Genomic DNA, 23,351 nt, shown 5'->3' on the forward strand with positions numbered 1-23,351 from the left:
CTGTTGATCTTCTTTGTTCGCTCTGTCTACGTCTTCTTCAAACAAGCTACAACAATCATCGTCTTCATTGTCATCCGCGTCGATCAATGGTCGTCTTCATCACTGAGACACTTATTTGCTGATTTGTTCATATGGTGAATTGGAGACTCGAGCGAAAGCTTAGATCTATATACAAGCAAATATTTTTTGTAGAACGAAAGAGTTTCGTTCGTATAGATACGGAAAATGAAAAATGTCATTTTAATACTTACTCGACAAATGTTGGACACATAAGTCAAATTCTCTTTTTCATATAAATACATTTTTTTCCATATAAGTACATTTTTTAAAAATTTATAATTACATACTTCCACATTTATCATTTTTCTTCAATAGGCATGAATTTTTAAAAAAACCTATATCTAAGACACCTACTCTCCATCTCCGCCATTGTCATGTTTGCCTCCATCTCCACCACTGTCACTATCAGCCTCCATCTCCACCGCCACGGCCACCACCACCACGCCGTCCACCACCGTCGCTCCTCCACCACCATTGCACCTCCACAATCTTCTTCTTCTTTTATTTATTATCCTTCTTCTTATTCTTGTTCGTTTTCGTCTTTATCTTGTTAGATCTTAGATGTAATATGATATATGAGATTGTAATATAATATCTAAGATCGTAATCTGAGTTCAGATTTGAGATCGTATGTTAGTATTTCAATATTATTACATATCTGAGATTGTATGTTACTATTTCAATGTTATTGTTTGAAACAATAACATTACGCGAGAAAGCGTACCAGCTTTGGGTCTCCCTTTCTAGTGGCCATTTTGGACAAAATCCGGTTGGGCGTTGTGCGCCTCAATGAGGGAAGTATAACGGCGATGGTGATGTAGCGAATTGTCATTGAAATTGTCTGGATTTGAGAATTTCTCTTTCATGTTATTGTTTCAAACAGTAATATCATCATGTTGCTGTTGCAAAATTAATATTAGACTAATTTTGACCTACATTATCATGTTAATATATTGACGTTGTAATGCAGAACCATGAACTATAGATTGAGTATTTTTTAAAGTCATTCGTTCCAGTAAGAAATATGACAAGGGTTTTGTTTATTATGAAACAGTAACATGAACATGTCTGAGTGATTTTGCTAAACTTGACAGATTAATTATTTCAAATCTAGCACTCATAAATTCAAGGAAATCCTGAACGAAAATCATGTACCCAAAATCTACACCTAAATAAAAGCAATGAAGAATACAACACAATAGATCTAAAGTTTTTTAAACTTTAAATTATGAAAAAATAGATCTAGGGAGAGAGGGGAGAAGAAGAAGAAGAAGAAGAGAGAGAAGAGAGAGAAAAAGAAGAAAGAGAGACGGAGAAGAAAGAAAGAAAATAAAGAGACGAAAGAGGTTGAGGATATAAAAGTAAATGATCATCCCATGAGTACTTTTATGTCTATGTATTTTTTTATTGGACTTAAATGTCTAAAAATACATTAATGAATACCGACTAGACATTGTCCGTACGGAAAATGGCAAGGGTTTGCAGTTTTTGGACTCTACATGTTTGAACCAAAATTTTGTGGTGTGAACATAGCCGAATTGTGTGTGGATGTGGGCTCATTATTTTCAAATGGTTACTTGTTTGTGGCATATATATTGCGGGTTTCACGTGGATAATAATCTAAGAAGAAGTCAAAACAATGTAATAAAAAGCAGAAACAATGTAATAAAGGTTTATGATAGTGTAATAAGACATTGTGTCCATTTATGATAGTGTAATATGACACTGTCCATTTGGGACAATATAATTAGGCACTGTGTCCTATTTGAGGCAGTGTAATAAGACACTATTGGGAACAAACATCATAAAATCCTATAAAATAAGTATATAGAAATGAGTATCTATGCTTCTTTGAAATTTGAATTTAGTGTAAATTTCACCTTATATGAGGCCTAATATCAATGTTTTAATAAATTATATTTTTTTTTAGTATTGCATATTGTTATTATATTGTTTTTAGTGTTTCACATTGTTACTACATTGTTTTCATTATTCCAGATCTTATTACACTGTTTACGGAGATTGTGTCATTAAGAACGACCAGTTAAAACATATCAACAATGAGTCTTGTCGGAAAGAGTTTTACACGTTGATTCCGAATATGTAATTTTTTTTTAAATCCAATAAATATTTTGAGAGATAAAACGTTTTGAAATTTCGTTTATAAAAAAGGTAAAAAATTGTGATGTTATATGAATGATGTCAGCACTATGTTAGAAAGTAATTTGGACCAATTTTTTGAATAAATAAAAAAATTATAAAAAATAACAAATGACTTTTTATATGCGTTATGGAACGTTATGGACAAAATTTCTATGAATGTGTAGCAAACTAGCACTACCGTTGCATTGCATTTGGGAGACTCCACATAACTCGGGGATGATTGCTCGAAACTTCATTGCGAGACAGTTGACCCGTTTACCGTTTACTTTGGAGACATTATTAACTTTTCTTTCACGTTCGATCATGCAATCTTCGTATTGACGCGTGGAAATTTAAGCTCATAAAGCTTTATAGCTTCGATGTGAACAAGAAAGCCAACAACAAATTATTAAATTGATGTGAAATTTCTTTGAATCTAAAATAAATGGAGAATGACCAATCAATGTCGACATTGCCTATTGACTCGGTTCCTACCCATTTTACTTTCCTGGCTCCAGCTACTTTTCCAAACAGGTCAAATTGGCAACAAAATTTTAATCAATAAAACAAAAAATTATTTAGAGAAGACACACCAACTATAGGCATTTGAAATTTAATGACTATAATAAATCAAAACAAAAGTGGAGATCATATATTTATTGTGGGGCCTACTGCATCTATAATTAAAAAACAAGTGCGTAAAAGCTGGTGCGTATAATGGCGCCATGTGAGAAGTACTCATTGGAAGAATTCTCACATGCGCACAAACTATATGTACCAACTTATGCACTTGAAATTCATTGACTGTAATAAATCATAACAAAAGTATTTAAATTATTTATACTTAGACACCATCTAGACATGATTTAGTGTAAAAGAAATATGCTTAAAAATGTTAAGAGAGAAATTAATTTGTTGAACCAAACACACCCGATCCACTAGTTAGAGCGATAAGGATGATGTGATCAGGGTTCAAATCTCACTCTGTTCTTTTTTTTTTTTTTTTTTAAATTCATGAACCAAACAAAGCTACCCCAAGAAGCAAAGAAAAAAAATGTTGAATAATATTTAAATAATAATCAAGTCTTTGTCAATTGTTAGACGCGCTAATATCAAAGCCGCTACTTCAATTCTATAAATAGAGGGCATTTTATGTACCAAGTCAAGTACACATTCTCCTTCATTTTCTCTCCCTCACAAAACCTTTCATCTCTCCAACACACAAACCCAGCATCTTCAGAAGCTTAACACATCCATCCATGGATTCTTCCAAATTGGCTTTGGTTCTCTTCCTCTCCTCCCTCTTCATCCACGCAACTCTAGGTACCTTTTTTTTATATCATTAATTGTAATCTTAACGTCACAGATTCAATTTATGGAAAATTGATCGTTAATTTTTATTTTTTAATTTTTGGTTGCAGGGGAGATTGTGTGTGAGGAATTACCAACAAATGTTTGTGCTTTTTCGATATCGTCTTCGGGGAAGAGGTGCCTGCTGGAGACGGGTGCGACGGCCGGGAAAGATGAGCGGCAGTGCAGGACATCAGAGGTGGTGGTAGAGAGAATGGCCAATTACATAGAGACCGATGAATGTGTTAATGCTTGTGGTGTTGATAGGAACTCTGTTGGGATCTCATCTGATTTACTCCTTGAACCTCAATTCACATCCAAGCTTTGCTCCTCTGCTTGCTATAAGGGATGCCCCAACATTATCGACCTCTACTACAATTTGGCTGCTGGAGAAGGTAATTATAATAATATATTCAATATATATATGTATTCATTGATTGTCAGAAATCTCACCCATTACGGATTACTCTCATGAGTTTGTTCCTCTGAAACTCAATAACTCACCGAAACCCAACCCAATGAATCTAGAAAAATGCCTAGTTGATTGATTGTAAGAAAGTAGACTTACCCATATAAACCACTCGATAGAAATATTGTCTAATCGATGTGGGATTTATGTTCTTAACATAATCGTCAAGAACATGAGATTTTACGCTATAAGATTATTGCTTGGGAGTAAAGATTTCTCCCAACAAATCTACTTTTCTTGTGGTGGAAGCTTCCACTTTCTGTCTATTTGACAAGGTCCACCTAAGATTGATGTTTGCCTCTCCTCTGTTTTCTGTAAAAAAAAAAATTAAAATTTTAAAGGTTTTTTTTTTGAATACAGGTGCATTTTTGCCTGATATTTGCGAGGCTGCAAGAGTAAATCCTCACCGTTCGATGGTTGCGCTTATGAGCACCAGTGGCGTTACCGGGGTAGCACCAGGTCCTTTGGCTGCCAAGTCGAAAACAGTCGATATCTCTGATAGTCCTGCATCTGCTCCTGCTGAGAATGCATCTCCTCCGGATGAAGCATTGTCTCCTGGTTATATTTAAATTTTCACAACTAGAAATGAGAGATTCTCTTATAGGGATGATAAATAAATAAATAAATACATATATATATAGCGAGATTCTCTTATAGGGACTGTTTTTACAGTCTTAAAATACGGACTCTTACTTGAGCCGTCCGATCTCATCAACGGTTCAAATAATCTTACATATATATAGAGTTGGAGATTTTCGATTGTGAACTCTTGTGTTTTCATCTAATACAGCAATAAGAACACGTCTCAAGCTTTCCCTGTAACCAACCCCAACTTTAATTTACTCCCATACACACCTTTGATTTGTTTTGATTGACTTTTCTTCTCTCAATTAATAAACAATTAAACCCAATTTTTTTATTGTGTATTATAATCATTATATCTTGTTTCTTTTCACATTATTATTTTGATTGAAGCCCCAAATATAATTTACTTTGGTCCAAAGAAAATGGAGTATAAAACATGGCAATTGGTAAACTGGGAAAATATAGGAGAAAATGCGAGATTATGAGGAGATGGAAGGGGAGAAGAGGAGATGATTATTTTTGTACAATAAATTTAATTTAAAGGTTTGGGTTATAAAGTTCAATTCAATTTAATTGTATTGAAAAATAAATATGGGGTCTAAAGGGTAAACAAGTTCGAAGGTAATTTAATATAAAAATTATTTGATAAATTTAAAATTTTTTAAAAAATGTTTGTGAAATAAGTCTAAACTTGTGGCAAATAATGCTCCATTGTATTAATCTAAGCTATTTATTTCATTTAATGGTGATATTAATGGCCACATGCCACATCATCAAGACAACTACTTTGCAACAACCAAATTACTCAAAATTTTTATCGGCGTTCATTTTTGCACCCTCCTTTTTACTTGTTGCACCCCCTTTGTCAGAGATATGAAATGTGGGGGTCAACACTGCCACACTTGTACACATCATTCTAGAAGGTTGACCCGACACAAGAAGGGATGCATGATGTTTTTGGATCTCTAACACTATCTCTTGCCTATTATTGACATGACAATGTCTTTTTGTTTAGATAATTAATGTGTTTTTTTGAAATTGTGCGTAAAACTAAGCTCGTTTGTGCACCGGTGCATTACATGAGAGATTCGTATTGTGTAAGTTTCTCAGGTAAAAATGACAAGTTATGAAATTAAATTGTCTGATTTTCTATCAAGCTTAAATATTCAATGTAATCTCCCACCACTCTTACAAATTATGTAAATTATAACACAATGGTTTCAGAAGGAAATATAGAATGAGTACACTAAATGTATGATGCAAGTTGTTCCGTATATGATGTGATCCATGTAGCTGCGCAATCGTATCTGTATCTAAACCATTGAATCATAATGAAAAGCATCGAGTAACCCTAAACCCTAAACCTTTTTTTATTCCCCTCTTTCTCTCTCCTTAAACACATGTTTTTTTTTTGTGAAAAGTCGTATTCCACAAAAATCGCATGTATAACTTGAAGGAGATCTTTCATTATCTTTCGAGATCCACCCAATAATATAGAGTTACAAATTCAAAATAAATTATTTTAACCCTTGAAAAAAAGATAAACGAATCCTTCAACTCTTTTTACGCTCCATATCACGTCAAGATATTGCAAAAGAAAAAAAAAAGAGTGTAAAATTCAAGTCAATCCCATTTTTAAGGCACTCCTTAACATTGAGGCAAATCAAGTGGTGGGGGAGACAACTTCGTTGATTGAGTGGGCCCATTCTCAACCTCGAAAGCCATGGCCATGCCCCATGACATGTGCACGTCCAAGTGGCAATGCAAGAACCATACACCTGTACAATTCACAATTGGATATACAAAACAAATCACCACACCACACAAACTCGGAATAAATTTGATGTATAAAATACGAAGATCATATTATTACCTGGATTGTTTACTGTGAATCTGATAACCATCCAACCTCCTACAGGCAGGAGTATAGTATTACGGTACGGTGGGTTCAGCATATTGTACTTTTCACGATCTCTAATAGGGTCATAGTTTCCAAAGCCTTGAGCCAATACGTGAAAGCTGAACCCATGCAGATGCATCGGGTGGTGGATACCATATGCGAGTAATGCCGTATCTTGAAATACAATCTCAACCGTCGAATTGAACTTCAATTTCTTCACGCTCGTTGATTTTCTGGTTGATATCAATGAACGGTCTAAGCTAATGCTGGTGTTGGTGTAGTCAAATGGGGTTGGAGGATTGTCAGGGAAATCAGTGGTGTAGATTCCGCTCACATTGTAATAAAATGCTTCCAACATGGATAATCTTGTTGGCGGCACAAACGATGCGTTGTTCAAACTTGAAGCCAAGTTTTGCCCAAATGGGCCAGAGCAAGTCACATTTGTTCTGCAAGGGACAAGGCCCAATCCAACTGTGAATAACATATGCTGATCCACCTTACTTGGTATTGAAACAAAGTGAGGCCCATTTGTAAGCCCAGTGAGATTACTTTGAAACCTATGGGCCGTAGATGTGTCGATAAAAGAAGGCAGAACTGGCATTAATGGAGTCTTCGATGTATCCGCACCGTCGTACACGACCACTCCTCTCGTTGTGGTGTTCTCACCAACTAATGGTACGACGTCGTATAGGCTAGCGGCCATGTAGTAAGCCCCCACCGGTTGGTTAAAGGTGACGAGGACGTCTGTGGTCTGGCCGAGAGAAATCAAAACGACGTCGGTTACGTAAGGAGTAGTGTAGGAGCCGTCAATGCCAACAACTGTCATATTGTGATTTGCTATCTTGAAGAATAGAGTGTTATCTAGTCCAACATTGATTAAGCGGAGGAGAGATGTATTTCCTTTCTTGACATTAAGCTTAAACATTTCTGATAGTAGCCATAAAAAAATAGTAGGTGAGACAACCAAATAAACGAAAATGATAAAAGATCTTAGTAGTTGTTATCGTAGTTATCCCAACTACTGAGTAAGACGCATAAGATTCAAGTGAATTTGTGAGCGTGACCTCCATAGATCCCACATGATGCACATGAAATCTTGTGTGTACAACTCAACATCTGGAATAACTGAGATACTAGAGATCCCGATTCCCGATCATTATTGATAAATGAAAATACAAAGAGAAATAGAAAGAAATTAATTGTTACTCACGATTTTGAGAGCAAAGATAGAGATCTCCAGGCAATCCATTAATGAAGAAGGCAGTATTTGGTATAGGAGTGCCACCTGAGTCCAATGCCATGTCTTCAACATCAATGATACTCATATTCCACCACTCTCCTGATAACATACATATTACATGTTAATTTAGTGGTGAATTATAAGAAGTTAAATATAGTTAACAAGGAGATGGTACCTAACATAATGGGAACTTCACGGGCGGGTTTAGGGAACGGGTATGGATGGCCGGGTCTCGGGCGGATAATAATTGCCCCAAAAACTGTGGCACGGAGCCAGTCCTCATGGGCATGCCAAAAGAGGGTTCCCTCTTGGTTTGTAATGTTAAATTTGTACGTATAATTATGTCCGGTGCCAATGGGACATTGGGTTATCATACTAGGCCCGTCGGCCCATGGGCTTATACCAGATACACCATGCCTGCATAAGCATATGTGAATCAATGAGATTATTTATAATCACATGTGAATAATCAATATTCATACATGAATGAATGACATCAACCGCTAGAATAACCATGACTATCATTAACCAGAAAGACAAAACAGGGATGTCTTATTTCTGAAAAAGAAAGGATGATTATTTCTGTATTTTAGAAATCAAATATAATGAACTAGTCAAAAATAAATCTTTATCAAATTACCTATTTGTTGCCTATTTTGGAGAACTAATAAAAGAAAACATATCTATTATTGATAGATACAAACGTTTGTTGTGTTATCATAAAAGTTAATAAAATAATAAAGGAAACAAATGAAATCATTATTATTTTAGTGAAGTAAATAATGGGATGGGGGGCTTCAATTCCTAACTCCAATTCTCTCCAAAAACTATGTCAAATCATGAATTAAAATGTGTGATTGAGTATTTTAGTGTTCATAATGTTAGACTATTAGTAGCTTTTGGGAAAAAAAAATTCTAAATACTAAACTCTAAACTCTAAACCCTAAACACTCATTTCTAAGTTCTAACTCCTAAATTCTAATATTTCATTTTTTAAAAAAATCGTAATTTAAAATAATTTTTGAGGAAGAATTGGAGTTAAGAATTAGAGCCCCCTCGATTCTATAAAAAATATAATAAATAATCTAATACAATATTTGTTGAATAGGGAAACCGTAAATTAATTAGAGAACAATGACATTTTATCTGTATTTAAAGAATTTGTTATAAGGAGAGAGATGTACCAATGAATGGTGATGTTATAAGGAGATTTATTGAGAACATGGACAATGACGGTATCACCCTCGTGAACTCTTATAGTTGGGCCGGGAAACTTTCCATTCACGGCAGTTATCACCTGCTCTCTGCACAGCCTATTGAGAGTCAGATTTTGTACCTGCAATAACCCAGAAAGAAAGGGAAAAAAAACAACGACATATATGATTCAGAGTTGTAGAATCTGAAGACCAATCAAGAATCAAAGTAAGAAAGAACAGAAGAGAAAAGAAAAGAAGAAAAACAAGTGAAGGATATACATAAGAAGGAAATAATTACATGAAAATAGTGTTCGACGATGGCAGCAGAAGCAAGAGTTGAAAAAGATAAAAGAACCACAACAAACGCCATCCAAGCCATGAGTGGGTAGTTCGCCATTTCCAACTCTTGAAGGGAGCTTCAGCCTTTGGAAAAAATACAGAGAAACCCTTATTTATAAGATAAATGGTAACGCTACGTATCTATAATGAAATCATCCATAGGGGTTCATAATCTATATGAATGCTTACTAAGCAATAGAGACCTCACAACTTTTTACTTTTTACTTCTTAAACGAAATTTTAAAATGTTTTTTTTCTCTAGATTTAAAAAAAAATATATATTCGGATTCAATATGTAAAACTCTTTTCAAAAAGATTTATTGTTGGTCGGTTTAACCTGGACGTTCTTAATTACATTGTTTTATTACATTATTTTTGAAACAGTGTATAAAAATATGCAACACTTAAAACAATGTAATTATGTAATTAAAAGTGTAATTAGAGACTGTGTTAGTCAGAAACACTGTGTTAATAAGAAATAATGTAATATGAGACTGTGTTAAAACAATATAATTACTACATGATTATGAATAGTTATATATGAAAACCCAATATATATATATCATTTTCGTAAGATAAAACATGCACTCATGGTTTCTTCTAAAGAAACGTTTGAAATTTACACACAATATAATGGTAAATCATGTTGGGTTATTTACACCAACATCTGAAAGACCCTGGAATCTACGTGATAGGTTAGGCTTGGACTTGGACTTGGAAAAACGGACAATATCTTATAAGGATAGTCAAAGTTGGGCTAGGGAGTCAATTGTTATTTCCTAACTGTTTTATAAGTTAATTTTGAAGTTTATGAATTTTATTTTATATAGATGAGAAAAATAATTCAATTAAAAAAACAAATGCTTTGGAGGAAATTCTTTCATACCTCAATTGTTGACAAAAGTCCTAAATCGCTAAAATAAAGATCTAATTGACATGTTATTTCGTAGATTTAGTAATACGCATTTTAAAGTTATGAGCCCTTAGAGGCCTTGGAAGCCTTGTGACGGAATGAGTTGGGAAACCGGAGATTATCTTAAAAAATATAGTCAAGTGTATGTCCTAATGACATCATAAACATAATTAATTTTTTTTTTAAATTACAAAACTAGATATGATTCTGGCTAAAAAAAAAAAAAACACCATGCTACTTGATTTTCATTTTACGCTTTGGAGTTCAATCTTTTATCTTTTTTCTACTTTTAACTGTTTTCAGTATGCCTATGATAAGATTGGAATTTTACTTTTTTATCTTTTTACTCTATTTATTTCATTTTGTCTCTTTTATTGCTTTTTGTTATTAGTAAAGATGAGCTTTTGTGTTGTTCACGCAAAGGCACCCAACAAACACGTCACTAGGGATTTATTTTTTTTGAAGAGTTTACGTCACAAGGGATTTTGGGACTTCCAGAGCCCGCAATTCAAATCCATTGGTTTTATATTATGCCACATGTTTTGATCTTATGGCCATAAAAAAGGGTTATATTTTACCAATTTCTTTCCAAAAATAACATGACTTTGTCTCTCTCATCCATTCCAGCCTCGAAATCATATCACCGGTGACACCAAAAGCCATTTCCTTTGTCTCTCTCAACCTTTCCAACCTCAAGATCATCAAAATCTACCTCCATTCTTACTTTCCATCCAACATCCAACCTCAAGATCACCTCTTGGTCCATCCCTTAAAATCCAAGTCACCGAAATCCCATCCACCGGAGTCCGCAGTGCACGATGGCGCCTCTGTGAAGGTCGATCTGCCCCTCTTCAAGCCTTAGAGTGTGTTTGGATTGAGGGATTTGGAGGAAAGGGAAAGGGAAGGAAGAGAAGGGAAGAGAATGGAAGGGAAAATACATTTCCCTTTCTCATATTTCCCTTCTCTTCCCTCCCCTCCCCTCCAAATCCCTAAATCCAAATACACTCTTAATGACCTACCTGTAGTACCCGGTTTTCGTCCGGCCAAAAAATACAAAAATATATAATATAAAAAAAATATATAAAAACAAAAAAAAAACAAAACAAAAAAAAACAAAAAGAGGGTAAAGTAGCCGAAAGTGAGGGGTAAAAGAAAAAGGTAGTGGAAAGAAGGAAAAAAGAAAGGTTTTGGTGGGAAAGGAAGAAGAAAAAGGAGGCAGTAGGATCGGGTGTGAAAGGAAGAAAAAGAGGGCACAAATTGGGGAAAGAAAAAGAATAAGAAGAGAGGAGGCCAAAAAAAAAGAGGGAGAGGAGCCGAGGGAGAGGAGGAGAATTAGAGCCAAAATCAAGGGAGAGTGGGGGAGAAAACCTTTCGTCATTCAAGGAGAACTTTGATTCTAAGAAAAGGAGGACTTTCTATTGTTCTAAGAAGGTAATATCTCATATACACTTTGGTTCTCTGGATTCCATTTCCTCAGCTCTGTTTTCGTTTTATTGCAGATTCATTTTCTAGATTTCTTTGGGTTCTTGGTCTCTGTTTCCCTTTCATGTTTGTCATGTTTGTTCTATGTTGATGAATGACTGAGATTTGGCCCATATTTGAGACTCTTCCTCCTGTATGCATGTATGTGGTTTCTGTATATTTTGTATATTGGATTTGTTCGCTGTATTTGTGCCCTTGCATTTTATGTAGACATATGTTGATTTCTGTATGCATATATATATTGTATGTGTTTATATCTGTTCATATGTGATGTGTATATATATATATATGATATGTTACGTGGAGTGTATAATATATATATATATATATATATATGGCGTGTCTATGAGTTCATGTGTGTTTGTACGTGTATATATGCTGTATGTATATATATATATATTTATGTTGTGTATGAATGGATTTGCTTGAATGTATATATACACTGTAGGTATGGGTGTTTATATAGACCGTGGGTTATGTGTGTATATTTTATGTGTTTATATATATGTATATGTGGTTTGTAGATGTATGTGTATATTACCATATATGTTTATACGTGCATGCGAATTCTTAAATATTGGGTTTTAGTTTGATGTTATGTTTGGACATCCATTTGACCCATTCTTTGATTTTGGACATGGACTGGGCTGGACACTATTTGCGCCGGAGGACATACTTAAAAGATATGGGCCGGATTGGAGCAATGGGTCCCAAGGGCAATATTGGGTTTTTGTACATTTGTATAAATTTTGTTTTTGTCACGTATCCTTGTAAAATGTAAATCTTTGTAATAGTATAGTGGAAAATAGTGGAAATGCATACATAAATGTTTAGGGTGCTAAAAGCATATAGACATTAGGAGATGATTTTGTGAATGATGATTGCATTAGAATGCATGCCTAGGACTTTGATTTCTCGCGCTATGCCATGATGCTTAGATGTATGCTAGGATTGTTTGAGTGCAATAAAAAAATGAATGCAACAGTCATTAGAATTAATCCAAGCCGTCTCACATTAATAAAACACATCAAGATTAAATTATGGAATCCTTATGTTTTGATTAAATACCAAAGAGCCTTCAAGATATTGGGGTTCCATCGGCATTCATTGAAAACATTTGGATTTCGTGGATCCGGAAAGCAAATGTGTTTTTAGGGATTAGGAGAATTTATTTACGGACTCAACGGTGGGTTTAAAGATATTTGACTCATTCAATGAGCCATAAATGGATTCTTTCTTTTCTCATAAAGAACATAATTGTGAGTAAGGCTTGAATTGAATCTTTTTTTTCATTGATTGAGGGCCTTTTTGGTGCATCAACCAAGTTCCCAAAAATCTTCTCTCTAAAACCATCAAAACTCATTCCAATGTTCCTATCTAAATACCCTTTTTCCAAATCATCAAAAAATATCAAAACCCACTCCGATATGGATTTTTCATCCAAGACCAAGTAAAATGTTTTCGGCCAAGCCGGGAATGGCCGTAGTGATCCCGTGCATCTTTTTATCCAGAACCACTTCAAGTGGAGTCCTTTATTTAACATTTTTGGCCAAGCCGGGAATGACCATAGTGATCCCGTGCACCCCTTTTTTTACCAAAGACCACTTCAAGTGGAGTTTATTTTCGGCCAAGCCGGGAATGGCCGTAGTGATCCCGTGCACCCTTTTTTCCTTCTTTTTTATCAAAACCCATAAAAATAAGATTTTTAAAATCAAATCTTGGTCTAACATTAATGGAACATTTCCACCCATTTGATAATACATGATTTTCCGGGCATATGGAAAACTCATTAAAACATTTGGGACATACAATCATTTCTCAAAACAAAGTAGAGTCAAATAGGAAAACATTTTTGAAGGTAACCGTTTTCGGGAGTTGTGGGGTGCCTAACACCTTCCCCACGCTCAATAGACCCCCTTACCCACTTTTCTCGTAGACCAAAATGGATGTCCAATTGCATCCTAAAAATCAATTGGTGGCGACTTCATTGTTCATATAGCCGGTTGCTTCACTACCATGTCTGTATTTGTCAAATTTGGGCTCTCTCCTCGGTCCTCGGCCTCGGCCTCCATATTTATTTTATTATTTTATAAAAAATAAAATCTTCCTATCTCATCAAACAATAAATGAGCAGGCACATGACTGCTTTTTTGTTCTTGGATTAAATGAACAATTAGGTAGAATTGTAGACTCTAGAATTCCTTAGGAATTTGGGATCCCCCAGATCCGTATGGAGCTTCAAGTGATTCACAAAGATCAGTTGCTTCGGGACTCGCATAATACCAAAAAAGTTTTAAGGTGCTTCGCGTGTGTGGAAACTTGAAACGCCAATCATAAACACAAACCATATAAGGGCAAATGCAATGAGAAACAACTTACTGGGCCAACATTTTTGTTGGCCCGGTCCCACCTCTATTACACAAAAAGTCAAGTCAAACACGTATTCTAATACAGCCACATCAGCAAAACACAAATTTCTATACACTTTTTCTTCTCACACACTTTCTCTTTCCACCCAACCCAACAACATTCCATTCCTCCATATTATCCACAACAAAACTACACCAAAACATCAAATATCAATACATCCACATCAGCAAAACACTTATCCCAATATAGCCACATAAGCAAAACATATTTTGCAAAACAGCCACATCAGCAAAAGACAACATCTTTGTTGGCCCAATACCAGTTCACCATTGCATTTGCCCTTAGTCGAGCGATGTAGATGAGTGCAATACATGCCACCGTAAATTTTACGGAGCTAGTGAGAAAAACTTGTATTGCTGATAAGTAGTCTTGAGGGGCTGTTTGGCTTTGACATAAAATTTCAATTTATTTTGATAATTTATGTAAGTGACATTTATTAATTTTTTAACATTAAAAGATAACATGAAAGAAGAAATTTTTTTTGTCAACAGCGTAAAAAAATAAAAAACTACGTATATTGATTCAGGGTAGCGTGATGAGAGAACACATATTTAGACTTGTTGTTTGGAAAAATGAATATTAGAACAAGTCTATTTAAATTTGTTGATTCGACAAATAAATACCAAAATTAAGGCTTCAATACTTTGTTGATTCTAATGAACACCAAAGAATTAGCAATAAGACTAACTGTCTCTTAATTTTATTTAATCAAAACTTAAATCAATCAATAAGAGTTACCACCTTCAATAATAAATGGAATGAAATTTAGTGAAACTCTAAACACTTTTAACGAGAAACAAATACTTAAAATAAATACACCGTCTGGCACACAATTTTAAGTCGCATATATGTCACTCATGTGCCAAACACCAATTTTTGTACACAATTTTGAAATGCTACAAAGTAGCATTTTCGGACCATTTCAGATAGTATTTTGAAATGTTCCCCATTTGAACCATTTTACCAGCAATTTACTTCTTCTTCTTAACTATCCTCATCTTTTTCCTTGATTCAAGAAAATACCCTTGTTGCTAATTGCCTAGGTGGGAGGAAAGGATAGCAGAAGTGATCACGCCTCTGTAAAATCAATATGAGACAAAGACAAAAAATTTGATCTGACCGCACTAGAATCTTTTCTGGCACCAGGCACATCGATTGCTCGCCGACGACAATCTTCCGGTGTTGTTGAATCGGAGAAGGTAGATAAGATTGAGGTTGTGTATCATAGGCCCAAAGGAAGGCTTATTCACATCAAACCCTCCACCACCATCACCTCTGTGTCACTAACTCGTCTGGTGACGATGACCAGAAGTGGACAATCGCTGGCAGGAGAAGATGAGAGAGAGAGCGAGAGAAAGAAAACAAATTTTTATAAGAAATGAGATTCTTGGATCTAATGTAGGAGTAACATCTATTGAAGATATATAAATTACGAGAAAATCGGTTAAGATGATATGGACATGTCCAACGTAGAGATAGCGATGCGAAAGTGAGGAGGAATTAGACGATTTTTATAGGAGGGAGTAGGAGGCAGCGAGGTGGACCTAAAAAGACATAGCTTGAAGTTATAAGAAATGATATGAATTTAATAGGAGTAGACGAATGTATGATCATGATAAAAATGAATAGAGAAAACAAATACATGTGGTGGATTTCCAATGATGTTCTCATAGACTCGTGTAACAAACCCCAAGCTTTTGGGGTAAAGGTTCGGATGATGATGATGATCAATCTCAAGAAGGGAGATCTAGCAAACGAAAAAATATGTAATTATCTAGCAAACATAATTATTTATTTAAATATTTACATTTATTTTAGATACCTTTTATTTTATTTTAAATATTTATGTATTATTGTTAAAATAAAAAATATAATATCCTGACACGTAATTTGACACATCATTTTAAACAGCATATATGCTATCAACATTTTAGATAGCATATATGCTATCATTTTAACCAGCATATATATCCGCATATATGTTGGCATACATGCAACTTTCAAAATGGTATGTCAAACGAATCCTAATTGATTCAACAAACGAATACCATAATTAATACTTAACACTTTGTTGACTCTAGTGAATATCAAATAATTGAAAATAACACTATTTGTCTCTTAATTTATTCAACTAGAACCTAAATCCTTCAATGAGGGTTACAAATTTAAATAGTGAATGGAACGAAACCTAATCAAATCCTAAACATTTTTAACAAAAAATAAATTAACAAAATTACTTCTAATAAAAAATACTCTACTCCTAAAAAAAATATTAATTGATTCAAAAATAAGATTTCTTAAAATACTAAAATAAAATATTTAAAATTAATATTTCAATCTCCATATATATAAGTTGACATAATTTCTATTCTCACACCAATTAATAAAAATAGTTTCTATAAGACTGCGTATATATGTGTTGTCTTTGTAGAATACAGGCAGTAGGAGCATGCTCCTTCAAATATCCACCGTTGGAATATTTGAACACCTTTTTTAAGGTGATTCTTAACATTTCGGCAAATCAAGTGGTGGAGGAGGCAGCTTTGTTGATTTAGTGGGCCCATTCTCAACCTCAAAAGCCATGGCCATGCCCCATGACATGTGCACGTCCAAGTGGCAATGCAAGAACCATACACCTGTACAATTCACAATTGGATATACAAGACAAATCACCACACGATACAAACTCGAAATTAATTTGATACTTAAAATACGAAGATCATATTATTACCTGGATTGTTTGCTGTGAACCTGATGACCATCCAACCTCCTACGGGCAGGAGTATAGTATTACGGTATGGTGGGTTCACTAGATTGTACTTTTCACGATCTCTAATAGGGTCATAGTTTCCAAAACCTTGAGCCAATACATGAAAGCTGAACCCATGTAGATGGATTGGGTGGTGGATACCGTATGCGAGTAATGCTGTATCTTGAAATGCAATCTCAACCGTCGAATTGAACTTCAATTTCTTCACGCTCGTTGATTTTCTGGTTGATATCAATGAACGGTCTAAGCTGATGCTGGTGTTGGTGTAGTCGAATGGGGTTGGAGGATTGTCAGGGAAATCAGCGGTGTAGATTCCACTCACATTGTAATAAAATGCTTCCAACATAGATAAGCTTGTTGGCGGCACAAATGACGCGTTATTGAAACTTGATGCCAATTCTAGCCCAAATGGGCCGGCACAAGTCACATTTGTTGTGCAAGGGACAAGGCCCAATCCAACAGTGAATAACATATGCTGATCCACCTTACTTGGCACCGGAACAAAGTGAGGCCCATTTGTAAGCCCAGTGAGATTACTCTGAAACCTATGGGCCGTAGGTGTGTCAATATGAGAAGGCAGAACAGGCATTAATGGAGTCTTCGATGTATCCGCACCATCGTACACGACCACCCCTCTCGTTGTGGTGTTCTCACCAACTAATGGTACGACGTCGTAGTGGCTAGAGGCCATGTAGTAAGACCCCACCGGTTGGTTAAAGGTGACGAGGACGTCTGTGGTCTGGCCGAGAGCAATCAAAATGACGTCGGTCACATAATGAGTAGTGTAGGAGCCGTCAATGCCAACAACTGTCATGTTGTGATTGGCTATCTTGAAGAATAGAGTGTTATCCAGTCCAACGTTGATTAAGCGGAGGAGATATGTATTTCCTTTCTTCACATTAAGCTTAAACATTTCTGATAGTAAAAATAATACAAAAAGCGTATGTGAGATAACTAGATTAAAAAAAAAAAGAAAAAATTGTTAGATACCACATCGGTTTGGTAAACCCAAACCACGTGGTATACGTGAACGCCCATGTTCCTACAACAGTACGAGTCTAAGTACTATTAAGTGAGAAGATCTAAAAAAAACAAAATCTTGCGAGTCCGATGTATCCACGAAAACATGTAAATCCAATGCAAACAATATCTTTGATGTGGATAGAACTGTGATTTTCAACCAAAACAGAAAGAATATAATTTAATAAATTAAGTGTTACTCACGATTTTGAGAGCAAGGATAGAGATCTCCAGGCAATCCATTAATAAAGAAAGCAGTATTAGGTATAGGAGTGCCACCGGAGTCCAATGTTATGTCTTCAACATCAATGATACTCATATTCCACCATTCTCCTGATAACAAACATGGTAAATATTAATTTTACTGGTGAATTATAAGAAATTAAATAGACTTAGTAAGGAGATGGTACGTACGTACCTAATATGATGGGAATTTCACGGGTGGGTTTAGGGAATGGGTATGGATGGCCGGGTCTGGGACGGATAATAATTGCCCCAAAAACTGTGGCACGGAGCCAGTCCTCATGGGCATGCCAAAAGAGGGTTCCCTCCTGATTTATAATGTTAAATTTGTAGGTATAATTATGTCCAGTGCGAATGGGACATTGGGTTATCATACTGGGTCCATCGGCCCATGGGCTTATACCAGATACACCATGCCTGCATATTCATTTTTTTTTTTGCAATCATTGAGGATTGTTTATTAACTTGCTAGAAAAACCATGACTATCATTAATGAGAAAGACAAAACAGTGGGGTCTTATTGTGAAAAACATAGGATGATTATTATTTCTATCCAAACCTACTCTATAGATAAAGTAGTAGACTCCTAGTTTTTATTGTCAATGTGAAAAGTAATATCTTGTACACTGACCGCAGTCACATTAGATTATCTAAATATGATTCCTTCTGTATTTATGATAAAAAAATATAAATAATTTGTCAAAAACATAATTTTATCATATTATCTACGTGTTACCTATTTTGTGGAGCTGGTCAAAAAAAAATATTTATCATAAAAACTAATAAAATAATAAAGGGCAGAGAAGAAATCATTATTTTAATAAAATAAATAATATAATAGATAATCTGATGCATGCAGTATTTTGTTGGATAGAAAATTTATGAATGAAATAACAATAATAGTTTATCTTAGAGAATATGTTTAGAGAAATTTATAAAGGTCAGATGTTAAAGTCAAAACAAATAATTTTTTTTTAAAAAAAAGAGGACAAACAAAGAGAGATATGTACCAGTGAATGGTGATGTTATAAGGAGATTTATTGAAAACATGGACAAAGACGGTATCACCCTCGTGGACGCTTATAATTGGCCCTGGAAAATTTCCATTCACGGCTGTTATCACTTGCTCTTTGCACAGTCTATTGAGAGTCAGATTTTGAACCTGAAATAACCCAGAAAGGAGAAAAAACAACATATATTTTTCATGAGAGGTTGGTTTTCCTCCAAACAAACGGAGCATAAGAGTTGTACAATCTGATTATAGTTTCCAATCAAGAATCAAAGAGAGAAGAGAAGAGAAATAAGTGAAGGAAATTCATAAGAAGGAAATAATTACATTAAAATAGTGTTGGACGATTGCAGCGGAAGCAAGAGTTGAAGAAGATAAAAGAAGCACAACAAACGCTACCCAAGCCACGAGTGGGTAGCTCGCCATTTCCAACTCTTGAAGGGAGGAGCTGCAGCCTTTGAAAAAAAAATACAGAGAAACCCTTATTTATAAGATAAACATGGTCTCTTGTAAAGAAGCGTTTGAAATTTGCACACGATATGGTAGTTTCACTTTCCTTGATATATTAATTACAAAAAGTTTGTAAGTTAATTTCAAAGTTCATGAATTTTATTTTCTATAAATAAGAAAAATAATTAAATTAAAAAAACAGATGCTTTGGAGAAAATTCTTTCCTACCTCAATTGTTGAGAAAAATCCCATATCGGTAAAATAATGATGTAATAAACATGTTATAAACCAATGAGTAAGACATGTTTTAAAGTCGTGAATCTTGAAAGACTCAAGAAAACCTTGTGATGGGTTGGGCTTGAACTTGGTTTTAGGAAAACCGACACTATCTATCTGATAGTCAAGTTTTAGCTAACGAATCGATTGTCAATTACATGGTTTTTCCACATTATATATTTGACCAACCAAGTGGAGACTTATCATGAACATGTTGAACACAAGAAGAGGACACATTAAATGCACTTATTTATACTAGTGGTCCTGCTAATTGTGATTAATTTGCAGCGTTTCCTGAAAGTTGACTTGTACTGTTTTTTTTTTCCCTCTCCTCTCCTCTCCTCTTTTTCTTCCTCCTAAAACGAAGAGGGAGAATTTGAATCCTAATCATCAGAGTGATACACACAATTCTTACAACTTCAACTAGTGGCTCGGGGGTTGATAAATGTATAAAAGTCTATATATAAACAGTGTTATAGGTAGATATATACATATATAAGTCTATATATATAGTTGTATATATATATGTGTGTGTGCTACGAAAGTCAGAGTAATAGTTATATATATAGATATATATATGTATGTGCGTATATATATATGCAAAAGTCCAACGTAATAGTTATATGTATAGATATATATGTATATGTATATAAGTGTCTGACATTAATAAATGATCTTTGTATTGATATTTCATGTATGCAGCCCAACTTTCCTCTAAAGTCTTCAAAATACGGTATTCGTGAAGCTTATCAGTAACTTTTCACTTCTATAAAAGGACCAGACACTGAGACAAAAAGAGAGGAGTCTCTCTGGAGAAAGCAAAGAGCAAGAGAAGAAAAAAATATCAGAGAGTGAGCTAGAATCATAGAGAGAGTTCTGGAGTTTCATTTTCTCTTTTACAGCAATTCTATCACATATTCTTTCTAGAATTTTGTGAGATAAATTGCTGATTGTGTAACCTAGTATGAGGAACTAATCCTCTTACTAGGGTGATGATTGATCCACTCTATTATGTTTAAATAAATTTGGTTTGATTAATTGTTAGTTTATTCATGCTTTGTCAAGTGTTAATTAGCTATTCTTTATTGATAATTAAATCCTGATGTTTAGCTATCATGTAGGGTTGATTACCATGATGCAACTTGAGACATATGCCCATGTCCAATTTGAGACCAGCTTCTTGCAGTTGACACCGGAGTTACTTAGACATAAATGCCATATGCTAGGATCTCTGTGATCGCTACATAAGTTACCATAGGTCTTAATGCATTTTTTATTGTCCTAGCCAATCCATATGCCCATGGATGGTTGCAGTTGAGAATATACGTGGTAAGTCAGATGCCCATGACTATTACATAAATTAGGGGACTTGATCTTTGACATGCATGAATGAAATGAGAATTATTGGCTAAACAATTTAAATACAATAGAGTTGGTGAAATCGGATCCCTAGTGTTTGTCTAGTTGTGTTAATCTTTATTTATTTTGTTTCTACTGATAATTACGAAGAGTTGGAATTGCATATATTTAATATTCAGTCATTGTGGGTACGACACTCGTATTTACCACTTCTATACTACAATTGATTCGTGCACTTGCGAGTATAATTTGGGTTTGAAATCGCTATATTTTTAGTAGGTCTTAAATTTCATATCAGGTGTTAGAATCAGGGATATATATGTTATTTTCGTATTCTTATGAATCAATATTTAGTATACATGGATCCTCATAGATATCTTAAACTAAATCTTTGCTACACAATTATTCTATTAAAAACCATAAGCAGGATCACAAGTTGCAATTCAGTAGAGTTGACAAATCGTTTTTTTTTTTTTTTTTTTTTTCTGTCATGGGGATAAGGTTTTTGTATAGAGGTGATGATCCACGACTGGATGGATAGAAGTGATCTGAATGAAGAATATTCATTGATTGTTTGCCGCAAGCAACCAGTTTTGACTATGCTAATGCTCACATGTGATTACGAATTGATGACAATAATCCAACTTTCCACATTTAATTATAATTTTGTTTCCTTTAGTCAACAATTCAACCTTTCTTTAATGGTACGTGTGTTCACAGATTACATTTATTAACAGATATTTGTGATGGGAAAGATAATTTTCACAAGATCCTCCTCTTTTCTTTGAATTGATCAAATCCAAAAAGTCAAAGTCAAGAGGAAAAACAAAACCCAGCCTCTCTAGTCAAGTGCTTGGGCTTGACGGTTCTCGAGCTTAGTTGCAATTGCTCACATGATTGTTTTATTCCGCTAACACTCCTATGATCAAATATTCAAATGTAATACATTGAATTATTCTATGGTATTCTAATTAACGTGATCAACGCCAAGGTAGATCAAGTGGTGGTGGAGCCAACTTTGCTGATGGAGTGGGCCTAGTGAAAGTATTGAAGAAGAATGGTATTGTGTATATTAGCTCTCAAGATGGCACAAGAGAAGTATACAAGTATATATACTTGGCTACTAGGTAGCCCTACAGCATTACAAATTAGGGAGTGCCACTTGGCACATCTACAATGGCTAATCTAAAATAATACAAAACGGTGACGTTGAGTTGAGTTGAGTTAGCTTGATTGCTTAGTAGCCTCCCTCAAACTTGTGGGTAGTGAAACACTGTGAACAACTCCAAGTTTGTCTCTGAGGAAAGCAAACCGAGCGTGTGATAGAGGTTTGATAAGGCAATCAACCAACTGATCATGAGAAGGGACGTAGCAAACTTGTAAGGACTTAGACATAACTCTGTCCTGAGCAAAGTGCACATCAATGTCGATATGTTTGGTTCTTGCATGGTAGACAGGATTGGCAGCAAATGCTCCAGCACTGATGTTGTCGCACCAAGTGATAGGGACTGCTGGAAGAATAAAAGAGAGCTCATTTAGGAGGGACTGAATCCAAGTTAATTCACAAGCAACATTGGCCAAAGCTGTGAATTCAGACTCGGTGCTTGATATGGCAACAACATTTTGTTTCTTAGATTACCACGAGACAATAGTATCTCCCAAGAAGACACAGTGCCCTGCATCTGTGAACCCAATCAAAACTAATCTACCACAAGGTTTGATGTGAAGCCCTAAGGTTCGGGTTCTTTTCAAATATCTCAAGATCCATTTGACTCTTTGCCAGTGAATGTTGGTAGGACGCTGTAGAAATTCTAAGTTTGTAGACAATGAAAGAAATATCAAGTCTGGTGTTAGTCAAATATTGTAAGGCTCCTTTGCGCTTCTGTAGATAGTGGGATTGTTCATTGGATCACCAACAAAGGAGACAAAATGTTTGCCAACAAAGAGAACAACCCATATCCTTTAGAGTAAACCGTTGATTTAGTTTTTGAACAAACTTTCGGAGAGATTGTGGATCGTTGCCAGTGACAATTATATCATCTACATACATCAGCACCAGGACTTGATTCATTTCCTGAAACACAAAAAGAGAGGTATCATACAAGAGTTCTTGAATTT

At 34.9% G+C, this 23,351-nt stretch overlaps 3 protein-coding genes across 3 annotated transcripts; 1 reads left to right on the plus strand and 2 right to left on the minus strand.

Moving 5' to 3' along the window:
* Window positions 1–3,364: 3,364 nt before the first annotated feature.
* On the plus strand, window positions 3,365–4,843 carry LOC119998340. Its single transcript, XM_038845641.1, has 3 exons — window positions 3,365–3,525; window positions 3,624–3,947; window positions 4,382–4,843. The coding sequence occupies exons 1-3, from the start codon at window positions 3,462–3,464 to the stop codon at window positions 4,588–4,590; spliced, it is 597 nt and encodes a 198-aa protein (XP_038701569.1). The 5' UTR covers window positions 3,365–3,461; the 3' UTR covers window positions 4,591–4,843.
* Window positions 4,844–6,041: 1,198 nt separating this feature from the next.
* Window positions 6,042–9,358, minus strand: LOC119998966 (laccase-7-like). The gene is made up of 6 exons (XM_038846449.1): window positions 9,241–9,358; window positions 8,931–9,082; window positions 7,922–8,163; window positions 7,717–7,845; window positions 6,480–7,433; window positions 6,042–6,384 (listed from the first exon to the last, which is right to left on the minus strand). The coding sequence occupies exons 1-6, from the start codon at window positions 9,337–9,339 to the stop codon at window positions 6,254–6,256; spliced, it is 1,707 nt and encodes a 568-aa protein (XP_038702377.1). The 5' UTR covers window positions 9,340–9,358; the 3' UTR covers window positions 6,042–6,253.
* Window positions 9,359–16,382: 7,024 nt separating this feature from the next.
* LOC119998961 (laccase-7-like) lies at window positions 16,383–19,669 on the minus strand. The gene is made up of 6 exons (XM_038846443.1): window positions 19,476–19,669; window positions 19,150–19,301; window positions 18,315–18,556; window positions 18,101–18,229; window positions 16,838–17,791; window positions 16,383–16,742 (listed from the first exon to the last, which is right to left on the minus strand). Exons 1-6 carry the CDS (start codon window positions 19,572–19,574, stop codon window positions 16,612–16,614), a joined length of 1,707 nt encoding a protein of 568 aa, XP_038702371.1. The 5' UTR covers window positions 19,575–19,669; the 3' UTR covers window positions 16,383–16,611.
* Window positions 19,670–23,351: the final 3,682 nt, after the last annotated feature.

This window comes from Tripterygium wilfordii, chromosome 5 (genome assembly GCF_013401445.1).
Source record: "Tripterygium wilfordii isolate XIE 37 chromosome 5, ASM1340144v1, whole genome shotgun sequence".
Lineage (NCBI taxonomy): Eukaryota > Viridiplantae > Streptophyta > Magnoliopsida > Celastrales > Celastraceae > Tripterygium > Tripterygium wilfordii.

What these genes read in the sequence shown, in the direction of transcription:
- LOC119998340 (XM_038845641.1), top strand. Translation starts at nt 3,462, where the DNA reads ATGGATTCTTCCAAATTGGCTTTGGTTCTCTTCCTCTCCTCCCTCTTC. An exon ending in CTTCATCCACGCAACTCTAG is followed by an intron (nt 3,526 to 3,623) that starts GTACCTTTTTTT and finishes TTTTGGTTGCAG; the next exon opens with GGGAGATTGTGTGTGAGGAA. An exon ending in CAATTTGGCTGCTGGAGAAG is followed by an intron (nt 3,948 to 4,381) that starts GTAATTATAATA and finishes TTTTGAATACAG; the next exon opens with GTGCATTTTTGCCTGATATT.
- LOC119998966 (XM_038846449.1), bottom strand. Translation starts at nt 9,339, where the DNA reads ATGGCGAACTACCCACTCATGGCTTGGATGGCGTTTGTTGTGGTTCTT. An exon ending in TCGTCGAACACTATTTTCAT is followed by an intron (nt 9,083 to 9,240) that starts GTAATTATTTCC and finishes GGGTTATTGCAG; the next exon opens with GTACAAAATCTGACTCTCAA. An exon ending in TATAACATCACCATTCATTG is followed by an intron (nt 8,164 to 8,930) that starts GTACATCTCTCT and finishes ATGCTTATGCAG; the next exon opens with GCATGGTGTATCTGGTATAA.
- LOC119998961 (XM_038846443.1), bottom strand. Translation starts at nt 19,574, where the DNA reads ATGGCGAGCTACCCACTCGTGGCTTGGGTAGCGTTTGTTGTGCTTCTT. An exon ending in TCGTCCAACACTATTTTAAT is followed by an intron (nt 19,302 to 19,475) that starts GTAATTATTTCC and finishes GGGTTATTTCAG; the next exon opens with GTTCAAAATCTGACTCTCAA. An exon ending in TATAACATCACCATTCACTG is followed by an intron (nt 18,557 to 19,149) that starts GTACATATCTCT and finishes ATGAATATGCAG; the next exon opens with GCATGGTGTATCTGGTATAA.